The sequence below is a fragment of the Clarias gariepinus genome, chromosome 26 (genome assembly GCF_024256425.1).
Source record: "Clarias gariepinus isolate MV-2021 ecotype Netherlands chromosome 26, CGAR_prim_01v2, whole genome shotgun sequence".
Taxonomy (NCBI): Eukaryota; Metazoa; Chordata; class Actinopteri; order Siluriformes; family Clariidae; genus Clarias; species Clarias gariepinus.
Genome location: NC_071125.1, coordinates 12,769,558 through 12,796,694, shown reverse-complemented (window position 1 = coordinate 12,796,694; position 27,137 = coordinate 12,769,558). Strand labels below are relative to the sequence as shown.

At 37.0% G+C, this 27,137-nt stretch overlaps 1 protein-coding gene across 4 annotated transcripts in view; it reads right to left on the bottom strand.

The window, feature by feature from the left end:
• Positions 1-10,335: 10,335 nt before the first annotated feature.
• LOC128514134 (dnaJ homolog subfamily C member 13-like) overlaps positions 10,336-27,137 on the bottom strand; it is a 223,522-nt gene continuing 206,720 nt past the window's right edge. For 3 of the 4 annotated variants that reach the window (XM_053487837.1, XM_053487836.1, XM_053487838.1), the window contains exons 53-56: positions 23,274-23,414; positions 19,568-19,711; positions 18,844-18,943; positions 10,336-11,319 (exon numbers count right to left, since the gene is read on the bottom strand). In XM_053487837.1, coding sequence (XP_053343812.1) covers positions 11,222-11,319; positions 18,844-18,943; positions 19,568-19,711; positions 23,274-23,414 — 483 coding nt within the window. In that variant the 3' untranslated portion in view covers positions 10,336-11,221. Of the gene's footprint in view, positions 11,320-13,062; positions 13,158-18,843; positions 18,944-19,567; positions 19,712-23,273; positions 23,415-27,137 lie in introns of all 4 variants that reach the window. The other variant, XM_053487839.1, reaches the window with a different exon arrangement.

The window sequence follows — 27,137 nt, the reverse complement described above, 5'->3', positions numbered from 1 at the left end:
GGTTGTTTTTATTTACATTTAATTAATATTGTTTTGCCATGTAATTGTGTGTATATTTATCAAAAAACTAATATGGGTTATGTGGTGTGCAGTAGAATTGCATTTATAAAAGCCAGCTCATCACTCAAAATATAAAGTAAATAACTTAACCCAGGTGGCACGGTGGTATAGTGGTTAGCACAGTTGCCTTACACCTCCAGGGTCCAGGTTTGATTCCTGGCCAGGCTCGATTCCCGTCTCTGCGCAAATGGAGTTTGCATGTTCTCCCCGTGGTGGGTTTCCTCCGGGTACTCTGGTTTCTTCCCACAGTCCAAAGATATGCAGGTTAGGCTAATTGCCATTACCAAATTGCCTGTAGTGAGTGAATAAGTGTGTGCATGTGTGTGTGCCCTGCAATGGATTGGATTGGATTGGTGTGCCCTAAGCCTCCTGGGATAGACTTCAGGTCCCTGTGACAGAATAAAGTAGTATAGAAGATGAGTGAGTGTGAGTAACCTCATCCAGTATACGGTACAGGTCATTAAATTCTCTGACAAAAATCTATTGTTAAAATGAATATATTTAGACTGCAGTAAATTAATACCAAAGTAGTAAATAGCTAAGTAATCATTTCTATTTAATTTCCGCATAAACTATGGCAAAAACACATCCCCCAAATTTCCCCTTCACTTTGAAAATTTTATAAACCAAAACATTCTAAATTATTATACAATATTGCACTTCTCATTACTAGGAGTTAAATTCAACAATAGTTTATATATTTTTTTATAGATTTAAAAATAGTCCTGAGAACCTGTAACGATGTGGTCGGTCAATGAAAAAAAAACGTGTTAGTCTTTTTTTAGGGTGCTCCCCCCTACTTTTGGGGGTCTTAACATGCTCAAAAGCTCATGAAAATTAGCAGAGAGGTTGGAATCTGCTGCAGAGACGCGTGGCCCGTGGCCCTTAGTGGCCCCCCACATGAGATTTTGCTGCATATCTCATACACCCTTGCACTGTAAAGGACCATTAAACCCTCTCAAGCACAGAAGTGGGACGTCATCTTTATCTGCAGCAAAAGAGGGCAGTGTTGCCATAGATAGCTTATAAAAGTTTTACAAGGAAGGCCTTTATTTGTGGAAATGTAGAATGGAAACTCTTTAATGGTTGTGTTTTGTTTTTCCTTGATGTTAATTCTAATATGGACACTTTATTCTTATTTGTTTTAAATTTGCATTTTATATCACAGACTTTTATTTTAAAGTTCATAAAGGAAAGTGAAAATGGAAGACATACAAGACCACTGATAATCTCCCTCGATCTGGGGCTCCATGCAAGATCTCACCCCGTGGGGTCAAAATGATCACAAGTACTGTCAGCAAAATATCCAGAACCATACAGGGGGGACCTAGTAAATGACCTGCAGAGAGCTGGGACCAAAGTAACATAGCCTACCATCAGTAACACACTGCTCCGCCAGGGACTCAAATTCTGAAGTGCCAGACGTGTCCCCTGCTTAAGCCAGTGCATGTCCAGGCCCATCTGAATGATCCAGAAGGGGCTTGTGAGAATGTCATATGGTCAGATGAAACCATAATAGAACTTTGCGTTTGGAGGAGAAAGAACAATGAGTTGCATCCAAAGAACACAATACCTACTGTGAAGCATGGGGTGGAAACATCATGCTTTGGGGCTGTTTTTCTGCAAAGGGACCAAGGACGACTGATTCGTGTAAAGAATGAATGAAGCCATGTATCGAGAGATTTTGAGTGAAAACCTTCTTCCATCAGCAAGGGCATTGAAGATAAAATGTGCCTGGGTCTTTCAGCATGACAATGATCCCAAACACACCGCCTGGGTAACAAGGGAGTGGCTTCATAAGAAGCATTTCAAGTTCCTGGAATAGGCTAGCCAGTCTCCAGATCTCAACCCCACAGAAAATCTTTTGAGGGAGTTGCCCAGTGTAGCGAATAACAGGGCTCCCATAGAGAGAACAGTCAATAGATCACATTCCTGAACCCCTTCTCCCGGCATGCATGGCGCCATCCTGATAACCTTATCTGGTTCGCTATCTTAAGGGGGACGTCTGTAAAACTAAAAAACTCCACAAGGCCAGATGCTTTGAAGTAGACCCCCGAAATCAAGGGTGTAAATCGGCGATCCGGTAAACAAAGCAGACAGTTTTACAGCTTCACCCCGAGCTGGGGGGAGAACCTATCACACCTGGACACTCTCTTGACCTCTGGAAGACATGCCTTTCAATGAACAAGGGCATACGGCATGGACACTATTTTAAACAAACAAGTGTGCCAGTGGGGCAAAATGCATTTACATATATTTACTCATTATCTTTTATTCCTGTGTATATGTTTGATTATTCTGCATAACTTTAAAGGTGTAATCAGAATTTACAAACCCCTTTTATTAGATAAAGAAAGGAGTGTATGGAGTTAATTATGTGCCAAAATTTGACAAACAAACACAATCTGCTTTGCAAAGAAAAAAACACTTTCTCACAAATGCGCCCAACCTATTTTCTATTATGTACATTTAAATAATCTGTGTCTGTAGTACAATCCTACATTGTAGACAGCTGTTGCAGCGCGAGGTGTAGATACAGTAAGATGCAAGAATCATTGTATTAGACTGCATGAAATTTATAAAACTTTTTACAAGCAGGTTTGTAATAGAATTCAGTAATTCAGTATGTTTACTGTTCATTTAAAGCTTTTTCCCCCGTTATAACTTTGTTAAAGATTATTTAAATGTAGATATGATCACTAATTATAAAAGATTTTGATGCATCATGTCGCCTACGTCCATTATGGATATAAAAAGCCAATGGCAGTTCTTTCAGCCTTCAATAGTTCATTAAAATGCAGCTGTAGTTTGATATAACTGTATTCCCCTACAGGGCTCTATCCTAAAGATAGTGGATTATTAATATGTCTGGCTGTCTGGATATATAATGGACACCTCAAAACTGTTCCCCACTCATATTCCTCTGAGACATAAGGGTAAACCATATAAACACGTTGTTTGAGGTCTCGGGAGAATAAAGTAAATTGACCGATAGCGCCATCTGCTGTTTTGGAAGAGGAAGTTGCTCCATTGCATTTGTGAGAAAATTGATTTTTTTGCTTTGCAAAGCAGATTGTGTTTGTTTGTTAAATTTTGGCACATAATTAAATCCATATCCTTCGGCTCAAACTAATCTGTGTGAATTAGATTGGTCATACACTTTGATGCTTGCCCCAGTCCAGATAATAATTCAAGCAGTACCGGTAAGCTTGCAAAATAAGCAATAAATGGTTGCCATTTGTGAGAAAACATATTATTAGAACCTCTTAGTGTTGAAATTTTGTTATTGACCAAATACTTATTTTCCTCCATAATTTGCAAATAAATTCTTTAAAAATCCTAAAATGTGATTTTCTGAATTTCTTTTTCTTATTTTGTCTCTCATAGTTGTGGTATACCTATGATGAAAATTACAGACCTCTCTCATCTCCTTAAGTGGTAGAACTTGCACAATTGGTGGCTGACTAAATGCTTTTTTGCCCCACTGTACATCACACACCACACACACAAACATGCACAAGCACATTTACTCACATTTAATCACACACAGACTGACAGACCCACACAGACACCAACACACTCAACAAATATTTAGGACCCAAACTGACATCAGCCCTATATAGTGTGTGAAGTGTGAAAGTTGTGCAGTGCACCTGGCGGCGATGGCTTTTTTACTAGGCCCTTTTTCTAGGCATTAGGATGCCTGAGAGTCGCGTGACCCATGACCCTCAGGGGTCCCCACAAAAGATTTTGCTGCAAGAAACTCGGTACACATTTAGAGCTTGTTGAGCCAAACAACTTTCGCACTGCACTCAACAGGAAGTCAGTTATTTTGGAAAAAAAATGGAAAAAAAAAAAATATATCACTCATGCACTATATATATATATATATATATATATACACATACATGCACATATATATATACACATATGTATACACATATACATATGGAGCTGGAAGTTTTTTAGTTCTGCATGCAAAAAAAAAAAGGAAAAAGAAAAACAAACAGACAAACAATTAAATAGGAATGGAATCAAACTATTAATGTATATGAAAAAAGCAAAGGAAGGGCCCCCACACCTGCTAAAATTTCAAGTCTGAATAACGGATTGAGTAGTGAACCTTCTCCAGGGACAAACAGGACATAATATCTCTGAGCCACTGGGCATGAGTGGGTGACGTGGCATCCTTCCACTTGAATAAAATAGAACACCTAGCCAGGAGTGTCGCAAAAGATAACAAACGCTGTTTAGCTGGAGTTAGACACTTGTCTTCCTCTCCAGTGACACCAAAGAGAGCGATCAGAGGGTCTGGTTCAAGGTTGCATTTCAATATGTACGACAAGGTTTTAAAAACATCCCTCCAGAATTTTTCCAAATTCGGGCATGTCCAGTACATATGAATAAGAGACGCCTCAACACTTTTACATTCATCACAGCAAGGATCAATGCCTGGGTAGAAACGGGAAAGTTTAAGTTTAGAAAAATGAGCCCTGTGTACAACCTTAAACTGTAATAAAGAGTGGCGAGCACATAAGGAGGTTGAGTTGACCATTTTAAGAATTGAATTCCAAGTATCATCTGATAGTGACAAATTTAAATCTTTCTCCCAAGCAGCTTTAATTTTACTTAAAGGGGTGTGACTCAAACCCATCAATCCACCGTAAATAGTGGATATTAGGCCTTTACGCAAGGGGGACAAACAGAGGAGATTATCTAGAATATTTACATCAGGCGCTTCAGGGAAATTTGGTATTGAAGAGCTAATGAAGTGTCTTACTTGCAGGTATCTGAAAAAATGAGAATTGGGTAGGTTAAACCTTTCAGAAAGCTGCTTAAATGATGCAAACCTATGGTCAACAAACAGATCTTTGCAAAGCTTGATGCCCTTATTGTACCATTCCTGAAACATTGAATCATGTAAAGAAGATTGGAAGAGATGGTTAGAGACAATAGGACTGGACAGAGAGAAGCCCAAAAGACTGCTGTGCTTTCTGAACTGAGCCCATACTCTCAAGGTATGCCTAACAACTGAGTTATTGATAGATTTAATTGAGGGGATGGGGAGTGCAGATCCAAGAAGTGCAGAGACAGAGAGATTTTTTACGGACTTTATTTCCATTTCCACCCAGGCAGGCCGATTAGGTTGGTTGTGGAAATATGCCCAAAAGATGACAGATCGGATGTTTGCTGCCCAGTAGTAAAAACGAAAATTTGGCAGAGCCATGCCACCGTCTCTTTTAGATCTTTGAAGTAGGGACTTATTCAGTCGTGGATGTTTACCTTTCCAAAGGTAAGAAGATATAATTGAATCTAAAGCACCAAAGTAAGATTTGGGAATAAAAACAGGTACAGACTGGAAAAGATATAAAAATTTAGGAAGAACACTCATTTTAATGGCATTAATGCGTCCCACCAGGGACATGGACAGTGGTGACCATTGTCCCAAGTCCTTTTTTGTTTGGCTCAACAACCTAATGAAATTTTCTTTAAAAAGGTGTTTATGCTTTCTTGTGATTGTAATACCGAGATAGGTAAACTGATTTTTCACTATGTTGAAAGGAAAATTGTGGATACCAGTTGTTAGTGCTGTATTATTTAGCAGAAAGAGTTCACTTTTGTGCAAATTCAGCCTATATCCTGAAAAATAGCTAAATTCACTGAGCAATGACAGCACAGGTGGAAGGGAGGAGATTGGATTTGATATAAAAAGTAGAAGCTCATCTGCATAAAGGGAAACTTTATGTTCTTCTCCCTGCCTCCAAATCCCAGATATATCCCTACAACTGCGAAATGCAATTGCTAATGGCTCAATGGCAAGGTTAAAGAGCAGTGGGCTAAGAGGACACCCCTGACGAGTTCCCCGCTGAAGGCTGAATGGTTTGGACTGCTGAGCATTTGTCAGAACTGAGGCAATATAATAATAATTTAACCCAAGTGATAAAACTTGGACCAAAAATTTTTTAAAGCCCTAAATAAATACTCCCATTCCACACGATCAAAAGCCTTTTCAGCATCCAAAGAAAGGACACACTCAGGGATCCCCTCTGATGGTGTGTACAGGATATCCATAAGGCATCTAATGTTAAAATAAGAAAAACGATTTTTAACAAAACCGTTCTGATCCTCAGATATAATTGAGGGTAGAATATTCTCTAATCTACGAGCCAAGACTTTAGCAAGGATTTTAACATCCACATTAAGAAGAGAGATTGGTCTATATGAAGAGCACTCTGTTGAGTCCTTATCCTTTTTTGCTATGAGGGTGATGCGAGCCTCATTAAATGATCAGCTTACCTTGGTTACCTACCTTGGTTACCTACAGCTTACCTTGCTGAAAAGATTCAGATAGAACCGAAGCTAGTTGTGGTGCAAGGTATGAGGAGAATAGTTTAAAAAACTCTGCAGGGAACCCGTCAGGACCCGGGGACTTACCAGATTGCAATAATGAAATAGCTGAAATGATTTCCTCCTGTGATATGGGCCCTTCTAATTTTAATTTAGAATCTGGGGACAGTGTTGGGATATCTAGTTGAGTCAGGAAATTCTCAACTGAACTATGGTCTTTAGGGAACTCAGAAGTATATAATCGAGAATATAAATTCCTGAATGCATCATTAATTTTAGAATGATCGGTAGTAATGGTACCATCCTCCATCCGAATTTTTGTAATGTGTTGTTGTGCTCTAAATCCTCTTAACTGACTAGCTAAAAGTTTCCCAGATTTGTCACCATGAATGTAAAATTGGCTCCTACTCTTTAATAATTGATGTTCGATAACATGTGTTGAGATAAGTTCAAACTTACTTTGCAATTCTATGCGTTTTTTATACAGATCGGGGTTTTTAAATAGAGCATACTGCTGATCAATATCTTTAATTTGGTTGATTAGATCTTTTCGCTCTTTATAACCCCACTGCCCCCAAACAAACAAAGATAGCTGCTAACAAACAAAGCAGCAAGCTCTTCCATCCTTCCATTCTCCACCTAACCACTCTTCCTGCCGCTTACCACACCATCTTCTGCTCCGACACAGTTTATAAAAACTAAGAATTAAATATATAAATAAAACATTTCCCACTCCAATACTGAAATCTCTCAATAAGAAAACAACACAAAACAACCCCCCTCCCCCCACGTCACATTTTAACACTAAAAAATAAACAAACATGTAAATTACATGTGGCTAGAAATAGAGAAAATAATAATAGAAAAATAACAACAACATGTGTTTAACACAATACTCATACCAGGAAAAAACGTAAACATGGCTAGATTTAAAGTTAAAAAGGGTAGGGTATTTTCTGAGAATTGTAGTATTAAAAAATAAAACTATAGTGCACTACGTAGTTTTCGGCAGACTGTCTATGTGTTTCTGTGCCTCTTCTACCAAGCGTAGCCACCTTTTCTGTCCGGTAGAGAGAGTTATTCGGAGCCGTGCTAGATACAGGAGAAGGCCAGAGTCCACGGTTGTATAACTCAGTCATAACGTCTCTATACTCGGCTCGCTGGCTTAAAACTTCGGGAGTGTAGTCTTCCACGATACGAACCTCCTGACCGCGGTATTCCAGCTTCCCTCTCCGCCGAGCCTCCCGAACCAGAAGGTCTTTAACCTGGTACCGGTGCACACGGAGAATAACGGGCCGAGGTCTCTGACCTGAAGCGGGTTTGGATGCAGGTATGCGGTGGGCTCTGTCAATCTCAGGGGATGGGAGCGTTTCACTCCCAAACACCTCGCACAAAAATTTCAAGAAGAACTCGGTAGGGAGTCCACTCTCAGTACCCTCCGGAAGACCCAGGACACGCAGGTTTTGTCTCCTGCTCCGGCCTTCTAGGTCTACTAACCTATTACTACTAGGCCGTTAACTTAGTGTTACTTTCCCGAAGCCTGGAGCATATGTTTTCCAACTCGCTTACCCGCTGGCTCAGGTCATCTGTAGCAAGTTCTAATGAAGGTACTGTAAGCGCTGTCCATGGTCCTCTACTTGGGCTTGGATTTGGTCCAGTTTACTTTCTAGTAAACTAAACGATGATTTAAATTCAGCCGCTAACGCTTCACGATGTTTATCTAACAGCGCAGAGATAGCCTCGACTGTTAGAGCGGTCGCAGTGTCGTCTTTTTTCCTGCTTTTAACACTCCTTGTAGCCATTATAGATGAAAAGTAGTTAGCCGTGGGGTAGAGTATAAAGTTATTGTAAACTAAGGATTTAATTCAGAATTTAAAGACGAGTAAGGGAGTAAAGAAATAAAAAATTGTCTGAGCACCTAACTCACACGTCTACTCCATGTGGCTGCTAACCGGAAGTCCCGGATGCAAAATTTTAAAGGGATTTTTGTTACTTCAAATAGTTCAGCCCTAAACCTACGCTAAAAAATGGTTAAAAACTTTGAGTGGCCTTATATTCAGTGACACACTTAGTGACATCACACTGTGTAACATCATATTGTGCTACTTTTTTTTCTTTAGCATTTGCATATTTGGCCTATTCTACATATATACACATCACAAATGTTAACACAGATACACAAATCTCTTACGCACTCATATCACACACATACTCCTATCTCTCTCACACAGACACACTTATACAGTGCGTCTGGAAAGTATTTACAGCGCTTCACAGCTCACAGGACCTCTGGAGCTCTGACAGACTGACCATCGGGTTCTTGGTCACCTCCCTGACTAAGGCCCTTCTCCCTTGATCGTTCAGTTTAGATGGCCAGCCAGCTCTAGGAAGAGTCTTGGTGGTTTCGAACTTCTTCCTCTTACGGACGATGGAGGCCACTGTGCTCATCGGGACCTTCAAAGCAGCAGAAATTTTTCTGTAACCTTCCCCAGATTTGTGCCTCGAGACAATTCCTGACTTCATGCTTGGTTTGTGCTCTGACATAACCTGTCAACGGTGGGACCTTCTATAGACAGGTGTGTGCCTTTCCAAATCATGTCCAATCAACTGAATTTACCACAAATGGACTTAAATTAAGCTGCAGAAACATCTCAAGGATGATCAGGGGAAACAGGATGCGCCTAAGCTCAATTTTGCAAAGGCTGTGAATACTTATGTACTGTACATGTGCTTTCTCAATTTTTTATAAATTTGCAAAAATCTTAAGTAAACTTTTTACATGTTGCCATTATGGGGTGTTGTATGTAGAATTCTAAGGGAAAAAATAATTTAATCCATTTTAGAATAAGGCTGTAACATAAAATGTGGAAAAAGTGATGCACTGTACACCACACACATTACAAATGTTAATTTTTTAACATAAACATAACAGAAATTATAACACTCACACAGACTCACATTCCTCTCACACGCATGCACACAGAAAAACACACACACATCACATACATACTAACACGCACATCACAAATGTTAACACAAACTCCTACACCACACACAAACATGCATAAACACATTTACTCGTCATATCTCTCTCTCACACACAGGGTGCTTGAGTCTGCTCATCATTGCATGCAACTATATTTTATATTTAAAGTTATATGCAAATATTTTTAAATAATATCAATAAACAGACATAGGCTATACAACAGTTCATTCTTTTTACAAATAAAATTGTCAGCTCCTGAACAACAACATCTGTCTGGAGTTTTCTCCCGGTACTCCGGTTTCCTTTCAGCCCAAAGACCTGCAGATTAGGCTAATGGCTGAGTGGTGGCACGGTGGTGTAGTAGTTAGCACTGTCGCCTTGCCCCTCCAGGGTCCGGGTTTGCTTCCCGGCCAGGCTCAATTCCTGTCTCTGTGTGAATGGAGTTTGCATGTTCTCGCCATGCTTGGTCCTGAATACAGGATAAAGTGGTATAGACGATAAGTGAGTGAGTGAGTGTACAGAAAATGCCAATAGCTCTGGTTCAGATTTTTCATGTTTGTTGTACAAAGTACTTTATTCCAAAACAGCTGACCTTGGTGTCTTAAATTAACAGCTGACTGGTGTTGTTGTTACTTAATTATCTGACTACCTAATTTCACGATGTAGAAAAATCAATTCAAACTTGTGTCCAAACTAGTGCTAGGGCTACTGCTCTGGCTGGTGCAAATTTATGAAGTACAGGTTGATCTATTACATTAGACAAAAATACAGTGTCAAACAGTCTGCCAAAAGATCATGATGTAGATAAGGGTGCCTGACAAACACTTTTGGAACCACTGCTCTACACTCAGGGAATTGTGCAGTATTTAATACAGTAGTTGAGTTTAAAGTTCAGTTGCTGTTGGCAGAGCCAATGACAAAACACTGTAGACAAACGAAAGGACTGAGGATTCCCTTTTATTCTTAAAATTTTATGTACAAGTGTGACTGATTTTTTTTATTATTGTACATTCAATATAGAAAGTTTATATGTCACATTACATACAGTTTGATAACCGCAATAATATTTCACATATATTTTCATCAGAGTCAGTGTCATTTCTCCTAGGAACTTTTACTGAACCTCATTCTTTCAGGTTATGAACATCATTCTTCACTTAAGTATTCAGGCAGTTATAAATATTTAAGGGATTTCTTTGCATTCTGGGTGAATAAGGTAAAAAAAGCAGTATATCTGGAGGAACTTAAAGATTGTGGTGTGCGAGTGTAATGTGCAGGGGCAGTTCTTAATTTGTCCTTCAAATTGATCAAGTATTAATTTATTTTGGGGTTAAAATAAAACACATGGGTAAGAAACCATGGTATGGTATTACAAAGCTGAAGGTCTGAAAACTTTTTATAGACTAAGATGTGGTTAAAGTAAGAAATCAACAGAAGTCTTATACAAAACAAGTCGGTGCACTAAAGGCATGACATGGAAATTAAGTTGAAATGGAAAGAAAAGTATGGGCTGGTTCTCTAAAGGGGTCTTTCTTTTCCAGGAAAAAAACAACAACATACAAACGTAAACATTTCCTCCTTCTTGTAATACAATAGGAACAAGAGCAAAAAAAATTAAAAGAAAAAACGGAGGTGATTAATTGCTGTGCACTGTAAGAGAACAAAATGAACAGGACATAGCAGCAGACACCTAAGGTAAAGTTTACACAAGGACTCTAATTAACCAACCATTCACTCTTTCTTTAATCATTTATCTGGCAGTCCAATTAAGCCTGCTTCACTTAGAAAAGCGGTGAATTCTCTGGACTATTTGCGCAGATTTGGTTTTCAGCCCAGATCTCCCGTATCATTGTCTACGGGTGGTGGGATGCTGGACAGAACTGTAGCACCTGTGCCAGCAGTTAGATAGCCTGCTACTGCTGGACCTGAAACAAACAAACAAACACACACACACAGACACACACATTACCCACAATATCCAGCATTTGAAAAAATGTTTGTATATTCTAGACTTGTTTTTTGTTTTAATTTAATTAAAAAATATTTCCAAAGATTAATCTTTACAATACAAAAATTCGGAACAATTTGTAAGAAAAAATCCCTGCACCCTGCAATGCTCTTCTTTGGTGCAAATCACAAGTGGAGCATTCATTTTTGCTCGCACCACAGTTATAAATAAACTGATGTATAAATGAACCGATGTAATAAACATTTATCACCTTTAGCTTCGATTACAGCACACCACCTGACTATTCCAAGTCCAATCTTTATGCTTCCAAGCAAATCCAGGCCTTTTTTCTGATTAGTCTCACCAACAAGTGGTTTTCTTATAACCACATATCTGTTGGGTCCAAATCCTGCGGGTTCCAGGATCCAATGTGTTGAAGGGTTCGTAATCCTTTTCCAACAAATTTCTTTAGTTGTTTTTTCAGTTGCTTTGCTTAATGCAACCCAATAATTTAACCCTTCTAAACTAAGTCATTTTTGGCCAAAGATTGTTTATATATACACACTATATTGGCAAAAGTATTTGCTTGCGTGCCTTCACATGCATATGAACTTGAATAACCTCTGATTCCTAATCCATAGAGTTGATAGGATATTGAACCACTATTTGCAACTAAAAAAACTTCAACTGTGAAGGTTTTTCACAAGGTTTAGGAGTGCAATTATGGGAAATATTAACAATTCCTACAGAAGCGTATTTGTGAGGTCCAGACACAGATGTTGGATAAGAAGACCTGGCTCGCAGTCTCCTCTCTAATTCATCCCAAAGCCTCGGGTTGAGGTCAGGAATCAAGTTCTTTCACACTAAACTTGTTCATCCATGTTTTTATGAACCTTGCTTTGTCAACTGGCGCGCAGTCATGTTGAAACAGGAAGGGGCCATCCCCAAACTGTTCCCATAAATGAATTGTCTAAAATGTTTTGATATGCTGTGCATCACACACACACCAGTCAAAATATTACCACCACCATTAACACGTTAAAACCAATAATTCATTATATAATATAGTGGAGTTGTGTCTTGACTGGCCCTTTTTTCCCCCAAAAAAAGCATCATATGAAAACATTTTACAAACAAAAAACAAGATAAAAGTTGAAAAAGATGCAACACAGTACCCAGGAGGCTCAGTAAAACTTAGCTCAAGAATGCCTTTAAAAAGAATGAAATGCTTCTACATTTATTTTTTTTAATAGTTTAGCAACATCAATATTTGTTGCAAAGAAACCTTCACTTTAAAATAATCTGATATGTTTTGTGCAATAAGTTTTACTGAGCAACCTGAAGAACAAGCCACAGTCCTTCTGAGGACTTCACCCGTCGCACCTGTTTTTTTTTCTTGGCAAAACACAGCAGCATTTTAAAGTTTTTTTTTGCCTTGCTTTTTTACCTGCTAATTGCAAATTATTTGGCTTTTGACTATGTACTTTTAAAGCAATCATAAGCCTTAATTAAAACACATTAGGCTTGGGAAGAAATACATTTCTTACTATATACAGTAAAGGGTAAAAAGTTTACTTTACTGAAAGGTAGTTACAAACAGTTCAATGATTCCTACATTTTGGAAGAAAATTCTGATGAGGCAGAAACTAAAAAGATGTATGAAATATAGAAAAGAAGAAAGTAAAAGATGCTGTGAGCATGGAAAAACAGGAAACTCTACCTGCGTAAAAGTTAAGGAGAAGAGGAGGGGGAGAGCCCCCTAGAGACCGCTCCGCAATGGACTACTGGCAGCCAGGAGAGAAGGAGTGGACACACCTTAAAGAGAATAAGAAAGCAAGCAAAATACAGCAGCAAGAGAGGGAAAAGCAAGAAAAAGAAACCAAGCAAATTCTAAATCAGATTGAAAGAAGGCTGTTATGCGATTATCTTTGTAATTACACATGTTTATATTTTTGTTGATGCATGCACGCACAAACACACTACCAAAAACACTGCTCTGTCTGGATTCTTTTCAAAGGTAAAGTGCAGGTTAATTTGTTTTATTTTTACTTCAAAGGCAGACAGCTTGATACTCTTAGAATAACAGTTTAGTGAGTAGAATGTTTTCCTGTCAAGAGACTAATCTCACTAGATACAAAAAACAAATTTCACCAATTTCTTAGTTAGCAATTTGTTTTTGCTTATTAAAACAAATAATGCCAGAAATAGTTGAAAAAAAATACTAGAATAATAACTCGATAATACAAGAAATATCTTCTTGTTGTAAGTCTCTCAAGTGCTCCTGTTGAGGAGTCGCCACAGGGGACGAACTCATCCTCACAACCATTTAGCACAGGTTTTATCTGGGCTTGGGACGGGCACTGCTTCTAGTAGCTGGGGTTTGGGCATTAGCTGAGAATGTAACCCCGGCCTTTCTGAGGTCACTAACCGACCAATTTCCTAACCTTTTAAAAATAATCTATTTAGCTCTTATCAATGGCTATGTACCCAAATCTTGCAGGTGTCAAACCCTTTTTGGAAACCTGACCTTAACCTATCAGCTGTCCAATGATAAATGGGTACTTTGATATTTTCTAGGATCTCCAAGACCCTAGAAAATGTTGCTGCCTAAAAATTTTTATTCATACCCTACATACAGTCCTGCTCAACATTATTGGCACCCATGTTTAAGTACATAATTTCAAACAATGAATCATGTGAAACTGCTTTTTTTCTTATAGAGAACTTGTGATTGATAGAAAAGAGCAAATGATAAACTTAAAAAAATGGGAGAAAAAACTAAAGGTTGCTGTGGCACTGCTATTGGGGCCCTTTAACTATAAATCAGAATGGAAATACATTTTGATACACCAGTGGTAATTCACAAATGACAATCACTGGTGATAAACTGTCAGTCACACATGTCACATAAATTAGCTACTAAATGATGAATTCAGTGTTTTAAAATGTCACATGACACTCTCTGTTTCATAAAGGTGATGACAAAGTAGCTGTCTGAGAGCATCAGAAGTGTCCTTTAGCTTTTTGGCAATGCATACCAAAAGTTTGTTTACAGATGGCGCAATACAGCTTACAAGGAAGAGAACAACATACCAACAGTTAAGCATGGTGGAAGATCCATAATACTGTGGGGCTGCCTTGACTGCTGGCCTTAAATAACTACATACAACGCTCCTCTTTCTTTCTACCATCTCTCACTCACTACAGCCATCCGCTTAGTGTCGCTGAATTATATGGCAGAAAAACAAAACAGCAAAGCAGGGAAGCAACATGGTCATAGGAGATGTGAAAGGAGCAGGGTAAGCACAGACCTGTTTACTCTGACGAAACTGGAGCAATTTTCTAGACATAAACTAAATGCTAGTATTGATCTAATACCAATACCAACACTGGCATCAATACTTATAATATTTGGATCAATCTGCCCAACCCGTGATACAGCCTAGAAATGAGACATTTTAATTGTTTCATGAGCCCCACTTACAATTTCTTCAGTAATTGTCTTTAGCTATGCTCACATTAGAAGCCACATTTTTCATCTATGATTTTTCTTTTTTGGGGGGCAGATTGGATCTGTATACAGTTTCACGACAGTTCAAAATCATAATTATCAGACTTTTATCTGACTTAAATGTGGATGTATCTGTTCTCTGAAACAGCATGTATGCACATACTGTATCAATATGTCTTAACTTGTGCCATCTGGGTTGAAACACGTCATGGGTTTGTGCGAGCACTAATTTCAAACATTGGATAAAATTTTGGCAACAACTATGCTTGGGATTTTGCTCTGGAGGATGTCAATCAATTACCTGTTTTATCCGCTATTGCTACCCCTGCTATGAAATCCCCATGGTTCTGGTGCTGACTGTGCAGAAGCAAAAAGTTGCAAGAATTCAGTTGCATGACTAGGACAATATAAGATGACTCTGATCTGAAAAACATCAGAACTGTGCATTCACACAGCCCTGGAAAATCAGATGCGTCACATTAAGGTAAACAAATAAATCTGAATTTTAATTTTCCACCAAAGTGCTCAGGAGACACAGTTGTATGCTTCAGAAGTAAGCTTTCTGATCACACAGTTGGCTTCGAATAGACCAGCCCTTCAAAGCACTTTGTGATTATAAAGTTAGTACTCAGAATGAAAGTCACCGAGTGTTGTTTCCGTGGAGTGTTTTGGCAGTTGCACAATGGTAGTGGACCTAAAGTATGTGTGGACAGCTGGCTGAGCCCAGACCTCAGCTTTTGTCGAGAAATAGACTCAACAGCGTGTGTCTGCACCAGTGCCAGACAGAAGTGACTAGTTTTTTTATTTATTTTTATTACTATAAGTGTAATAAATATAAATAATTTTTCTTTGCAAAAACAATTGTCAAAAGTACTAAATAATAAAATTCAAATACATGAATTAAAATAATTACATATATCTGAAATTTAGTTTTCCCACCTTGGCCTACTAAAATTTGTAGCTTTTAAACAGGTGAGCTGCAGAAAGGAAAACACTAAATTGTGCTGTGGTTTTGTTGAAAACCCAGATCATACAATATTGATAAAATAAAATTGCCATGACAATTTATAATTTCATAATCATAATTCATTTTTAAAACTTTATTAAAGTGGTTGGTTCCTTGGTAAACTGATAAAATGGTACCTTGTTTAGAGGAGAGCTGGTATAATACTAATAATAATATGTTTTTACATGCTTTACATTAACATTAAAAAGGTAGAGCACTCAACATAGCAGTTAATAAAAGACTTGAGAATGTAATCATTAAAAGTGAAAATTGTAGACAATTATAATCAACTAGACTAAATATAGAATACAATATTAAGTAAAAGTTAATAATCCATATGTAGAAAGTAAAAAAATAATAATAAAGTAAGTAAAATAAACTTGATTCTGTTAATAAAAAAAAAAAAATAAAATTGTCAGGCGTGTATAACTTGGAGTGTCAAATATTAAAAGGGGAATTCCAGAGCTTTGGTGCCACAATTGAGACTGCTCTAGCACCTACTGTTTGTACTGATTCAGTTTGCAGATTGCAGTAATTAAATGGGAGATTAAAGTGTCATAAATTCAGCATAGTTATGCTTTAAATGTCAATAAAATAATTTTAAAATATGCACATCAACAAAGGTGTGACATTTTTAATTGCTTAATAACTTGCTGAAGAATTTGGAATAACCTGTAATTACTGCAAATGTGTTTTTGGGGATGCTAAATAAAAGAGAGTTACAGTGGAACCTTGGATTACGAGCATAATTCATTCCTAAAGCTGGCTCGTATTCCAAAACACGTAAACCAAATTGGATTTTCCCACAAGAAATAATGGAAACGCAAATTATTCGTTCCACAGACCACCACCCCCAAAAATAAAATAAAATAAATAATTAACACAAAATATTAAGTAAAAAAAAAAATTAACCTGCACTTTACCTTTAAAAAAGGTCAAAATAAATCCTGACGGATAAGTGTTTCCGTTTGTGCGTGCAGGCACTGTGTATGTGTGTGAATCTAAAGTAAGCTCCCCTTTCCCCCCTTCTCGTCTTACACATTTTACCCTTTCTCCACTCTTTTTACACATGTGCATGCCAATGACACAGACATAAAAGAACAGGCTGAGCCTTAACAGAAAGAGAAAATGGATTTTTAATCTCTCTAATAAGACTTGCTTTTGCGCACTGTACGCACATGCACAGACACAACATTTGTTTTACGCGCACACACACGTGGTCACAGTGTTATATTTAACAGTACACCTGTGCACTGATGTTGATTATACCAGTGAGAGACGCGCACTAAGACTCAGCAGGGGAGACGATTACCAACAATTCCGCATTATAAGAGAGAGATAAACCGTTGCCTCAGTTGTGATCACGTGACGCTCTGCGTCAAAACAAGAAGCGCATGAGTGATACATGATCGTTTTCCAAGACAAAACTTTTTAAAAAAATCTTTGCTTGTCTTGCGGGACACTCACAAACCATGTTACTCGCAATCCGAGGTTTCACTGTACAATAGTCAGTGCGAGATGTAATGAGAGCAATGACCAGGACCTCAGTGGTTGCCTGAGAAAGATAAAGCAGCCTTGCAATGTTATGAAGATAATAAAAAAAAAAAGGCAGAGAGAGACAGGCAGAGACAGGCAAGACACAGCCATTAATGGTAAGTGTTTAGGCACATACAATATATTAAACAAGACTGATCTAAATCCTGCAACCAACATCTCTGATTTATTAACATTTAATTTGAGATTGTCTTGCTCAAGGGCTCGACGGGGGCTTAAAACCCCAACCTTACGATCAGTTGCCCAATAACCTACAACCTTAACCGTTTAAGTCTCCACTGCAATAAATGATATCCTGCTGTGTCCGAGGTTTTGTAAGCATCAGTGAGATATAAGAATAGAAGAGTTTTGTGATCCGAAATGAGCAGTACAGCTGTGCTGAGCAGGTCTGGAATAAAACCTGAGCAGCAAACTAGGTCCAAAATGTGATTTTTATAGGGAGTTGAAATGTCAATGAGTCAAAAGAAAAACTATATAACACAGAAGCATTGTACTCCGTAGTGAGTGAACTGCTAGTGTTGTTATAGTGCACATTAAAATTACCCAACAATACAATGTTACTTGACATGTTTAAAGTTGAAATTATGTCAATACGTTCTGTGCAAAATACATTTGATGGTTTAAAAGTCTATAGATTACCACAAATATTGTAGATGTTGAGCCAAAAATCTTGAAAGCTAGGCGTTCAAATGAGGTGTGATCTGGCAGAGTCGTGTACTCAGTTTTATGGTATTATGGTAAACCAACACAAAATCACAACCTCGGCAGCACAGAGTTTATAAAATGCATAGTTCATATAAAATAAATAAATAAATGAATGAAAAACTAAAAACGTAACGTGGTGGAACAGCTCAACTGGTAAAGAAGAATCCCAATTTAAGTCACCAGCAGCAAAATGTTAAATTTTGTAAATGACCATGTACATGGTCTACTCAAGGTTAAACTTATTAAACCACCCTTATTAAAACCAGGGAGGAATCTGGTGCTGCAGATTTTGAAGGAAGTTTTGTAATCCCTTTATACAAACTTGAAGAATGAGACAAAGATGTCTGTTTATTGCAGTTGTAAATGTTTCTTAAATTAATTCCACAACCATTCAGGTGTTTTACAATTTTTTTTATGCTGTCGGTCTGGACAGCAATGTTCTTGTTTAATATAATGTTACTGCACACAAGATCATTACAAACACACATATGAGCATATACACAGGCTTACACGAAGCTCATTACAACACAAACACTCGATTTCCCATAACATTTCCACGCCTAAAAATGTGATTTATAAATTCTATGATTTCTTTTCCATATTTTCTTCACTGTGTGATCTCTGTGAAGTGTTGCAATAAAATAGAATATATAAAAGTAATGGAAAGAAAATGAAGACCCTGTAGTCATGTAATTTTAACCAGTAAGCTTGTGTGGACTGTATACCTGTCAGAAAGCCTGCAGTTTGGGATTCCGAGATGAAGAGATCATGTTTTTGATCTTTGAAGGCACTCCACACAGTGGACCGAGACAGGATTTCATTCACCTGCAACAACACTAAAATCTCAAACTGCATGTTTTACCACACCTTTATATATATACAGCATATATATATATATATATATATATATATATATATATATATATATATACACAGTATATATATATATATATATATACACAGTATATATATACAGTATATATATATATATATATATATATATATATATATATATACAGTATATATATATATATATATATATATATACAGTATATATATATATATATATATATATATATACACAGTATATATATATATATATATATATATATATATATATATATATATATATATTTGTTTAAAGGCTTGTTTGACAATTCAATCCTACTTCTTTTTAGTATCAGATAAAAATAGTTATAATTTATTTACTATTTGTATGTGTGCTTTATTTGGTGGTTGATGGCATTAACTAATAAGGTTACATATTAATAAATCTATATATCTAGATATCTTATTATATCTAGAATTTTTTTCTGTAATTCTACTTTTTAAAATGTCAATTGTTAAATGCATTATATATATATATATATATATATATATATATATATATATATATATATATATATATATATTTAAAAAAAAATTATTGAAATTATTTGCGTTTCTCACCTGTTCTCCATACTGCAGACTGCGAGTCATGGATTTAAGAGCTTTGACGATTTGGGCTTTGGTTGCTGAGGGATTGTCCAGAGTCTCTAATCCCACTCCCTCCAGAAGCTTCAGCAAATAAGGCACCAGCTCTACTTTAAGAGCCTGAATAGACACACACAAAAAAAATACAGTATATTTAAAAAAAAAAAAAAAAAAGTACAGTGGACCCTTGCCATGGATTTTGCTTTGACATGCTATGCAGTTTCGGCATACAAACTAGCCAGCCGCGCACACTTCCAATTCCCCACATCTCCGGTAGCCGGTCAAAACTTGTTTGGTTCAAACTTTTTATTGTGTAGTCATCATGACAGATTTTAAGCGACTGTCCGTTTTTAACAATATAAACATGTAAAGAACAATAAAACAAGCATCAAGTACAATAAAACAAGAACCAACAACCACACCCCAAACATTGAAACAAACAAAACAAAAAACAAAACAAACAAAAAAAAATAAAAAATTAAAAATAATTACACTAAACTAAAAATAAAGAGATTTAAAATATGAAATAAAAGATTGCCATTTTTAAAGAAAGCAACTCAACCTGGTATCTACAAGCCATTAAGTAGGAGTAGGAGGCTTAGCAGTAGGAGGCTTAGCAGACCCCAAAAATTGCAATAACAGGGCAAACATCAATACCAACCCGGAGCACCTTGGACATCACTGTAAAGTAGTTAATTTATAAGTTGTACTAGAACGTATTTTGTCTAATGCAGCGGCCCACCATTCCTCTTCAAAATCCTCTCCAAGTTCCCCCTCCCAGGCTCGTTTAATTTGATCAATAACACTGCCATCTAAAGATAATAATCAACCATAAATTCTTGAGATTTGTGAAATATGATGAGGGTTAAACTTCAAAAATTCTTCCCATTCTTGCATAGGAGGTAAAGAGGGGTAGCTAGGAAACAGAGTGGCAGCACAACGTCTAACCTGTAAGAACCGAAACAGATGGAAATCAGGCAGCCCCAGTTCTGAAGACAGTGTATAACCCGCGGCTCGCACTTTCACTTAACAAAAGGCAGCGTTTTAGTCAAAAGGATGATAAACGCGTGCGATTTATCGATAACAATGCAGACATCCCCCCCAGAAGTACAACAAACACAAATATTTAGGCTACTCGCTAGATAAACGCTGGCTTTTTCAACACGCCAGCATGCTCTGATGTGATCTGATTTGTTCAAATCATAATAAGAGAATATATTCACACACACAAACACACACACATATATATATAGAAAGAGAGAGAGAGAAATATATATATATGTATATAAATAAAACGCATTATATATATATATATATATATATATATATATATATATATATATATATATATATATAAGCATAATACGACTGTCCATACAGTAAATAAAAAGAAAAGTATCAAATTCAACTATTAAGTCTGATTTAATTATCATTAATCAATCAAATATAAAATAAATATCAAAATATATCAAATAAATCAAAACAATTTTTTAAATCTATTTTATGCAGAGATGTCCGCTCTGCCTACTTAGTTCATCTAAACCGCCAACAGTGCACACAGTTTGATAAATTCACACCCGTCGTGAATGAAAGCTGAGAAGAGACTCCGCGGAATCTTCTGACACAATGCTTGCTCTGAAGGACTATACTCAACAAGTATATAGAGAATTAGAATCATATTTATAATGAGATAAATAATTAAATAATAAAATTATATCAAATAAGAACTTCATCTAAAATCCAGAACAACCAAAATTCTCATGAAGTAGTTAAATATGCTTATACTGTAGATACATAGGTTACATTTTAAAAGTACAATCGCAAGTAAATTACAAACTGCATGTAATGTTGTAAAATATGATATGGTAGTATAAACAAAGAAAAAGCAATTTACACAAGTGCTCAAATGTAAAGCAAACGCAATTATTAATTTATTGTGCATATTTAACTTCATTCAGCCGTTTAAGTTATATGAAAAATTACGTTCCTACCAGCCCACTATTATTTTCTATTCAAATTTAAAGATGCCCGCGCATCTAGCGTCTAGTATAACAAAGAATACGTGAATGAAGTGAATAATCTTTAATAAAGTTGGCCTAATACAATATTATTTCCAATGGTGAAGCAAACATAATTTTGTTTTAGTCTATTCGCTGAATACAACACGACAACGCGCTCCTAGGTGATACCCACAGAACCCCCCAGTTACTGTAATCCCTTTTCTCACATTTCATTCACGATAATTGTGAAGTTATCAACCCGGTTTCGCTGATGGGGGAATTCGCAGACTTGAGGGGTTTAAAACGACTTAACAAGACTGAGTAGACCTACATGAAAGGTGAGAAGAGGGATTACAGTAACTGAGCGCGCTGTCGCGTTGTATATACTGTACAACACACGTTTATTAGCCTTTTAATAAAAACGCTGCCTTTTGTAAAGTGAAAGTACTTTACAAAAGACGAACAGCTTTATTTCAGTCATAAATTCAAAAGCACATCACATTCCAGCTATTATTTTCAGCTGTGGTTAATAATGGATGAAATAATTATTCAATGCTGGACACAAACAGCAAAAAACATTATGATGATTATTATAAAAAGCCCGAAGCATTTCATGTTCATAAAATAATATTTACTTAATATGACAATATATATATATTGTTCATTCATGTCTACTGATGATGGCGACACATTTCTACGTTTTAAATAAGACATGTTGGCATAGTCACAAATCAGGACATTCGCATAGTTAACACTATCAGATAGCCTACTATCAGGAAATGTAATTCATTTCAAGACCATTTAAACCCAGGCATTGCCATGTCTTTCACTGTTTTGTCCCTGTTAAGACATTACAAAAACTATATAAGAAACTTATAAGGAATTTTAAAGCACGATTTTGGGCATCTCATTTCATCATTATGAAAATAATATGAAGCACATATACACACATTCATCATGAAAGATCTATTGTAAAACAAAATAAAATTCATGTTTGCTTTAGCATTGGAAAAATATTGTTTTAGGCTAACTAATTATACACAATTCTTCATTGTACTTAGTCTGGCTTTTGGATAAAGTCCTTCCATGCCCCATCTGGCAGATATTCAGTGAAGCACAACACATTTATTTAAATTCCCGAATGTTGCTTACGGCAAGTCATGGCATGCCAAGTTGCGGCATCTTGCGGGAAAACATGCGCATTCTTAATGGCCACATCTGTAGGAAATAATGTAAATGTGTGTAACTTATGTGCATGCACAACATTGGTGCAAACCGCCGCGTAAAGTGTTTTCCTAAAGAAACTACCAAGCTCTTTCACATCCTGCTCCACTGTCATGATAAAATACTGAATGTCTTGCACTACTATAAAACATTTCAACTTTAACGGATAGGGAACATTACTGCTGGCCACACAACACCAGCTACACATGCTAAAAACAAAACAAAACACGAGTACTGTGGAATGACAAAGATCAATTAAACTTTTTTATACAGGCATTTTAAATCACAGCCAATAAAATAAACCTCAGACTGATGCAGAAAGAAGCAACTCATTCCGTATAGGAACAAAATTAACTGCCATTGCACCATGCTGATTTTTAACTACTGAATGTCAACGTTGAAAATGAACAATATGAGAGAAATATGTTGTGATGTGAAGAAGGAATGTGAGTGTTTACCTGTGCAACTAGATCAGTTTGCTCTCGCTGGAACATGCGGTTGAGGGCTTCACATCCTAGTCCTGCCATATCAGCTCTGACCTTCATCCCACACATTAATGGCCCAATGATCTCCAAGGCTGCCATGGACCGCACACACAACTGTAGAGAGCGGGTTCACAAACGCAATTAATTTGGATGTAGAAATTACAGCACTTTTTATGTTCAGTTTCTTTAGTTTGGACTTTTTTGATCTTAATAAAGAAGTTTGATCTTTATTTCGAGGGGTTTACCATTAAACGTTTGGGAATTACAGTGCATCTGAAAAGTACAGTATTTACAGCAAAACATTTCCTTGGATTTCATGACTTGGCATGTGCTCTGACATCCACTGTTAACTGTGGGACCTTTAATAGACAGGTGTGTGTCTTTTGAAATAATTTCCAATCTGTAAATATATATATATACTAAACTGTATTTACCTTACTCAAATTGAGCTGTAGAAATTTTTAAGATGATTATTGGAAACAGGATGCACTTGAGCTCAATTTTGAGTGTAACGGCATAGGCTGTAATACATGTGATGTTTTATTATTATTTTTTTTATGAATTTGCAAAGATTTCAAACAAACTTTTTTCATGTTGTTATTATGGGGTATTGTTTGTAAAATTTTGAGAAAATAATTCATTTAATCCATTTTGAAATAAGTCTACAACATAGCAAAACTGTGCTATGCAAAGCAGCGCTGTGAATACTTTTTTGATGCACTGTACAGCCTTCAAAGTCTCTCCTTATCCGTCCCTTCTTTTAATTAAAAGAACTGGCATTGACTCGAAGTGTTGAATTTGCTTTGGCTGTTTTTGGGAACCTGCGTAGCAGATGGCACCAGGATGCTCTATAAAAAGAAGGCAAGCCAGCAAAGTGGCCTCTTTCAGTAGAATAATGCACAGTAGGGTACAACACTGCAAAAGTGATTCAAGAATGGTTTGAGTGAACCACAAGTTTGAGGTGTTAACTTGGCTTTCAATTTCTCCAAATCTCAATCCAATCAAGCAATTATTCTATGTGCTAGAAAAACACATTCAATCCATGGAGGTCCCACCTTACATCAAGACTTAAAGGATCTGCAACTGATGGCTTACTGCCAGATACCACAGCATAACTCTAGTGGAGTACATAGTGGAGTCCATACATTGACAGGTCACGTCTGTTTTGGCCAAAGGGGGAAACACCAAAGATTTGGAAGGTCTTCTGTCGGTCTGTGTCGGTTTATTCTCTTTTTTTTAAAGGAAAAAAATTATTAGACACAATTAAACCCATAAATTATGTTATTTTTAATACTTTGCACTCAGTGACTGGCTGAAGTCTAGAACCCACTGAAATCCCTAGATGCTGGGCTTCTGGTCTGGTGATTGATCTTCCAGGCCTTTTCTGCAGCTTATCGTTGTAGAGCAACAATGCACAGAAATGGACACTCATGGACATTATTCATCTGTGCACACACTCCAACGCACTGTAGACGGACAATCATGGACATAGCACACTTGCACACACATTGCACATTTGCACAAACAATGCTCAATTGCACAATTGCACACTTCAGACATGTTTCATTCATTCTACGTATTATTTGCATTTGAATTAATTTTTGTTTGTACAGATAGGTTTATATTTTTTATATATTTTGGAAAAAAATTATATTTTGTTCTACTTTCTTATAGTTAAGATATTTATTTATTGCCTCTTTTCTATTTCTCATTATTATTTTGTGTTAAAATAGGAAGAAACTTTGAGAGGAACCAGACTCAACAGGGAACCCATCCTTATTTTCGTGAAAACGGATATTAGGGATTGATCTGCATAAAACTATGTGAGACTGGAAGTTCAGTATAACAGGAGATGTGTTAAATTAAATGGAGTCCAGTTTGTTCCTGGAGGCTCAGGTAGACTGTAGGAAATTCCAGTCCTGAACTAGATTTAACTTGATAAACAAGCAGGGTCTTGACATACGAGTAAGTACGCATTCGCTTTAATTGCAGAGTCTCACGTGATTACAACTTAGCCAATGATTCTTCCCTCTTGCATGCTGTGTAATTGTAATCGTCTCCTATGGTCATTCTCAATGTGTGTGGGTCACTCGTAACACATACGTCACATACAAACGGACGCGCGCACACACTAACAAACACTGCTCTGTCGGGATTCTTTTCAAAGGTAATGTGCAGGTTAATTTATTTTATTTTTACTTTATATTTTGTATTAATTATTTTTAGATAAATATTTCTGGGTCGTGGAATGAATCATCAGAGTCTCCATTATTTCTCATGGGAAAATCTGCTTTGTTATACAAGTGCTTTAATATACAAGCATGCTTCTGGAAGGAATTATGCTCGCAGTCCAAGGTTTAACTGTGGTTGCTAGCGTGTTTCTAGGTCACTGCTTTGTTAGTTATTGTTTGTTTCTAGGTCACTGCTTTGATTGCTAGTTATGATGTTTTTAGGTGGTTGATATGCTATATCAATAGGTTGCTATAGTGTTACTAATTGGTTCCCAGGATATTACCAGTGTTGGGTGTAGAGATCACAAAACTCTGGACTTCTTGTAATTCCCAGAATCACAAAACTCACAAAACTCTGGACTTCTGGATTTCTCTAAATCTACAAAAGGAGGTAGGGCTTTTTCATATTTAGCTCCAAAGCTTTGGACTAGCCTGCCAGACTGTGTTCAGGGCTCAGACACAGTTTTTCAGTTTGAAAGTAGACTCAAGACGCATCTCTTTAATCTAGCATATGCGTAACTCATCCCATAACTTCATACTTTAGAACATCTATCCTAAATGGCAATTACGCTAATTCCTCCATCTGTTCTGTACTTTTCTACCCATCCCGAGGCATCTGAAGATTGTACCAGCTTCAGTAGTGCAGGCCAACCCTGCGAGGATCCTGAGGCATCCAGAGAAAACCAGCTCCAGCTGGATTTTGCTTTATGATGGTTGGAGCTACACATCCTGCTCCCAGTGATCCAGACCCCATCTGCCCTCTGCACCTACGGACTCATCCCTATGCTGAACTGGACTTCATGTTAATTTAAAGAATTTCTGTTATATTGTACTTTCTGCTGCATAACACACATGATGTTATATCATCTCTATCTGTTATCACCCAAATGAGGATGGGTTCCCTGTTGAGTCTGGTTCCTCTCAAGGTTTCTTCCTATTGCCATCTCAGGGAGTTTTTCCTTGCCACTGTCGCCGTCACCCTTGGCTTGCTTATCAGAGACATTTCATTCATTCATCTCATTATTATCTAGACACATTTTCCTCACACATACACAAATTATTATTATTAATTTTATGAATTTTTTTCATTTTTGTGAATCTGTTTTGAGACAATGACCATTATTAAAAGCGCTATATAAATAAAATTAAATTGAATTGAATGGAGTACTTGAATTACTTTTTTGATGTAACGAGTAATCTAACGCGTTAGGCCTGCCATTTAAGTACTCAGTTATTTAGTTATATTTTTAAAAGTATTGATGACTAAAGTTAATCTGTACCCCAGCCTCTATTAAAAACTCCAGCCCTAACACACAGGCGAATGCAAGATCACTGTCTTTCATAATAAAAAACAGACCTCAGATTCTACTCCCTGCAAGTAACATTGGGCAAGAAATGGCCTACTCCACTCCCACCGTTTTCCGGGTGCAGACGTCCCTTTAACTTCGACGTGGCGGACGCGGAAGATCCCCTCCTCACAAGCGACGTCAAGATTTTACAAAATCTTAGCTTTTAGCATTAGCACTTAACTACTTAGCCTCGGCTGTGATACGGCTGTTGTTACTTAGCCCACAGCGCCTCTGCTGGCCGAGAGCTCATAACTAGG